Genomic DNA, 4,710 nt, shown 5'->3' on the forward strand with positions numbered 1-4,710 from the left:
AGCTGGTTACCATCGCCATCCAGTCAGAATTCAGAACCAACTGTATTTGCAGAGATCATTACATTTTCAGTATTATGCTTATCGAAGTACAGTATTTCATTTGAAATGTGCACCTCATAAGTTTATCCAGATTGAAATAATTTCCATCAAACAGAGGTCAATTTGTCACAGACGACACATGAACAAGTTAGTCGCGACTATATATGATCTGGAGAGATAAAACTACATGTATATTTTGTCTTAAAAGTTCCTCAAACAGTATTACATTATAACAACAAGGTTAGAGTACAGCATAAGATCCTGGTTATATCACAGCAGCACAGAAACTGCACTCATAGCCTAAAACTGCAGAACCACATTTAGCTCACACCACTTCAAACCTTCGACAAACTTGAATTACCTCAGGCCGAGTGAATAGAAAGTTCATTCCTTGGTTAGACAACAGCATCAGGTCGTTTTAATCTATCGGCCATCAGATTCGTCGGGGCCAGCAAAGCTGCTTGAGAACCATGACAACACATCGACCCCCATGATTATTGGTTAGTTTACAAGATGAGGGCTGGCACTCTTGAAAGGAAGGGTGCAGGAGTATGTGACATATCTGACACCATCAAGGAGAACAACAACAAATATCCTGGAGAGGGACTTCGGGGTCATCCTTGGATCGCTATCTCCGTCACCGGCCTCCCTGGGGTCAGCTAGCACAGAAACAACTACCGACGATGCTGGCTTCTTATCAGGTAACTTGCTGCTTTCAGAAGTTCTGTTGAAAGGCCCTGTGTTGTTCGCCGTTTTCCCAGTGAGTGGAATCGCCTCATTGTACATGATCCTCCTATTCTTCAGCTTGCCGTAATAAGCAGGAGCTGGTGTTGGAACCTTTCGAGTAGCATTAACACTCGAGGAGTTCACAGCTGGAGAAGCAGGTATTATGCCACCGGAATTGGTGGCAGCGGAAACGTCAAACTGAAACACCTCACTGCACATTCCAGAATTTAGGATAGGCCCTGAAAATTGTTGCATCAGAATTAGAGTAAGAGACAGTGCAATAACACTCAAAGAGTATCAATAGAAAACCAAGTTTTCTGTAGGAGACTTCATCAACAAGACCAAAGAACAATTATTCCAGTAACAAACTTGACAACACCACAAAAACATAAGGCACATGAGTTCAGACTAGTTTTCCTACGAGTTTGTGAACATTTAGCAGTTATCACTTCTACATGAAAAGAAAATATTGCAATAAAGTACTTGAAATATACAGCAAATTGAAGTTGTGAAATAATCAGTAACATTGCTCAGTCACGTGTTTGAAATATGCTTCAAGCAGCATACCATGATTCTACTATTTTGCTAGCATAGAGCTTGAACACAGGTTGTACTGACAGATAAGTTTTTGTCAGGGATTAAGGCTCTTCAGGGCAGAGTCTACATGATAATCGCTGTATAAGACAGTTTCCAAATAAAAAGCAACAATAACACTAATATTTACTGAGCTCTTTTTTATGTGATTGCTAAAAGTGTGATACTTACTTGTTTGGCAACATTAAATATAGAGTTGAGTTCCCATTTCCTGAATAGTTGCAATGTCATAATATATGATGGCATATTAAGTGACATAATTCTGATTTAACATACATTCTACTTTTCTTAATGACTCACAGACAATCTTTTCAATCCTTTGACTTTTAATTACTTTTACAAATAAAAAGTAATAATATCATTACTGTTTACTGAGCTCTTTTGTACTCCCTCCGTCCCAAAATTCTTGTCTTAGATTTGTCTAAATACGGATGTATCAAGTCATGTTTTAGTATTAGATACATCCGTATCTAGACGAATCTAAGACAAAAATTTGGGGACGGAGGGAGTACATGATTGTTAAAAGGAGGGCATAAATAAAGACATTGTTCCCATTGCTGGATGGTTGAAGTGTTAGATTTACTTGTTTGCGACATTAAATATAGATTTGGGTTCCCATTTCCTGAATAGTTGAGTGATGTTATTCGTATCTAACATACATTCTACTTCTCTTAATGACTCATGGACAATCAGTTCAATCCTTTTGACTTCTATTTTAACTTGGTAATATTATTCTCTGTAGCATTTGGTCTCTCTTGAAAGTAAGATAATGTGGGAACCTTCTTGATTAAAATATCACATCATGATGTGTCGATGCAACAGAGAAATAATAGTTTGGATAATAAATGGAATTCATAGCTGCAGTATCACAATTCACAAAAAAACAAGAATACTAGATTGACAAACAATTGTTCTGCTTACCTGCCATTCCTTCACGAAACCACTGCGGCAATGGTCCATCTACCGGGGATTTCTCTTGTGGATTCATATTGTTTCCAGGCAGTGATAGATGACGAGCTATGGCTGTACTTGTCTCTTTGTGATCTATACCTGACTGGTCACGGTTGTGTTGTGAAGTCCCATGTGCTACCGCTTTCTCGCTTGCAAGCACAGAATGAATAATCAGATTGCCGTTGATCTTGACATGCTTTCCATTCCTTGGCACATACAACAAAGCAGGCAAGGTCTCACTTGAGTTAAGTGGAGGTTGATGCTTCTGGTCAGCACTGCCATCAGTCCCAATCATCATTCCAGAATCAACACCAGTCATGTCACTATTGTTCAAACCCCCTTTAGGTGCTTGACCATGGTTATTGACATTGACTACCCTATCATGAGGCTGACCAAAATTCCTAAACATTGCATTGTCACTTCCCCCACTCAATCCAAAATTGTGATTGAACCCTGGAACAAAAGCACCAAAGACGAGCATAACAAGCATCAAACCGAGAAGGCTAACACTTGCCACCTTCTTGGTCTTGGTCTTGCTCTTGCTCTTGCTGTCCACGGCCTTCTTGTTCTCTGGTTTCTTTGTGGCCTTGGTTGCGGTCACCTGCTGCTGCGGCTTTAGCCGAGGAATTGGTACAAGAGGGACATGGGAACCATGAGGCCGCATGGCATACCCAGGCACCCAAGGGAAATGCATGCCGGGCACTGCTCCCGGTGGATACATCCCAGGCGGTGCGCAATTCCCGCCGCCGCTACCGAGTTGCTGCCGCAGTGTTGCATTCTCGGCCACAATGAAGGAGATCTTGGAATTGAGGTCGTTTATGACCGAGTTCATTGACTTGACCTTCTCCTCCAGCTCCTCGACGTAGCGCTTCTTCCTCTGCCGAGACAGCTGCGCGCTCTCGCGGTTCCGTATCAGCCGCGCCGCCCGCCTGGTGTCCTCCCCCTCGCCGACGGCGCCTCCCTCGTCGGAGTCCACGGCGGGCCGCGAGGCCGACGCGGAAGGGGAGACCTCACCGTCCCCGGATCGGCGGCACTTGGCCGCCTCCGAGCTGGGGGCGGGGCTCGCCGGCTTCCGCTTCAGGCCCCAGCTAGGGGCGGCGGCGCTCCTCCCCTCGTCCGACTCCTCGTGCTTGACCTCGCAGCTGGCGTCGGCGACGGCGGAGCCGGTGCCGGAGGCGGCGGGGGAGGACGAGGATGCGGTGGGGCCGGATCCGGCGGCAGAGCCCTCGGCGGAGTCGCTCCGCTCAGGGGAGCGGAGGAGGAAGTCCTCGACGGAGAAATCCGCGGGCAGGTCGAAGTCGAGGTCGTCGCAGTCGCCGCCGGCGCCGCCGAGGCCGAGGCCGAAATTCCCGAGCGGCAGGTCGTCGTCGTCGTCCGCGAGGTGCAGGTCCGGGTCGAAGAGGCCGGGCGGGTAGTGGCGGAGGTCGAAGTGGGAGGAGGGGTCGAGGAGGGCCGGCTCCGCCATGGCCGCGTCTCGGGGAGGAGGGTTCAGTTCAGCCTAGGGTTTTGGGCGGCATCCATCGAGGCGCGGTGCAGGCGCGGAACGGGAGGAGGAGGGAGGGAGGAGTGGTGTAGGAATTTGGATTTCGGAAACTCGGGGCGGAGTGGACGGAGTCGGGTGTTGACGAGCCCGTGCCTCGTGCTCGGGACGTGCGGTGCGGATCCGGATTTCTTCTCCCGCCCGTGGAATTCTTCTCCCTTCAGTCCGTGGCGAAAGGGACCCGCTTCGTACCGGGCCCGCGTGTCATCGGGGGTAGAGAGTGTCCCGATCGGTGCGGTTGTGCGGCTGTGTGGCTGCGCGGGGAGTAGCTAGATCTAGGATTGCCGTTCGGGTGGGGTGCTAAAAGCGGTAGTCCGACGTGAGTAACGCCGAAGTTAAGGCGGCCGGGACGGCGCGCGCTGACGCGTGGGGCCGCGGGCCCGCTGTGCCCGGTGCGGTGTGTGTGGGGGGGCGTGGGTGAAGGTGAGTGGGGTAAAAGTGGTGTGTGGAGGGTTCTGGGTGGGAAGGTTCTGGCTCTGGTTGGTGGGTCAGTGAGTGGTGCAGGAAATGTGGCTGCTCCGGATAAGTAAATTCTGATGAATGAATGTGCTTTCCGTTTTTCAACAGATTTTACAGAAGCATCCTCTCGTGTTTGCTTATTTCTCAGATCCGTCCTTTGGAGGCTAGTAGGATGTGGTCGCAGCGGGCTGCGTAACACGTGCCTTCATCATTTTTTGGTGTGAGCTTTTCCGTTGCGTAGAAGCAAGACCAAGAGTAAAGATAAGGATAGCCCAAGCTAGAACGGAAATGATATGGTGCAAGTGTAAAGGATGATCACGCGGTGGTACGCGCGCGTCTAGTCTGGCTTTCTGTTTGTTTTTGTCTTTTTGCTAACCTAGGTGTTTATCATATCCAAATTA

General features: G+C 48.5%; 1 protein-coding gene across 1 annotated transcript; it reads right to left on the reverse strand.

Annotated features, from left to right (window-relative positions):
* Positions 1-209: 209 nt before the first annotated feature.
* LOC109737562 (bZIP transcription factor 39) lies at positions 210-4,206 on the reverse strand. The gene is made up of 2 exons (XM_020296688.4): positions 2,281-4,206; positions 210-1,004 (listed from the first exon to the last, which is right to left on the reverse strand). Exons 1-2 carry the CDS (start codon positions 3,773-3,775, stop codon positions 541-543), a joined length of 1,959 nt encoding a protein of 652 aa, XP_020152277.1. The 5' UTR covers positions 3,776-4,206; the 3' UTR covers positions 210-540.
* Between the last annotated feature and the right edge of the window lie 504 nt (positions 4,207-4,710).

The sequence above is a fragment of the Aegilops tauschii genome, chromosome 1, assembly GCF_002575655.3.
Source record: "Aegilops tauschii subsp. strangulata cultivar AL8/78 chromosome 1, Aet v6.0, whole genome shotgun sequence".
NCBI lineage: Eukaryota > Viridiplantae > Streptophyta > Magnoliopsida > Poales > Poaceae > Aegilops > Aegilops tauschii.

Bases quoted from the DNA above. Each gene is read 5' to 3' on its own strand.
- LOC109737562 (XM_020296688.4), bottom strand. From the start codon at position 3,775: ATGGCGGAGCCGGCCCTCCTCGACCCCTCCTCCCACTTCGACCTCCGC. The intron at 1,005-2,280 runs GTAAGCAGAACA...AACAATTTTCAG, and splicing joins GTTTCGTGAAGGAATGGCAG to GGCCTATCCTAAATTCTGGA.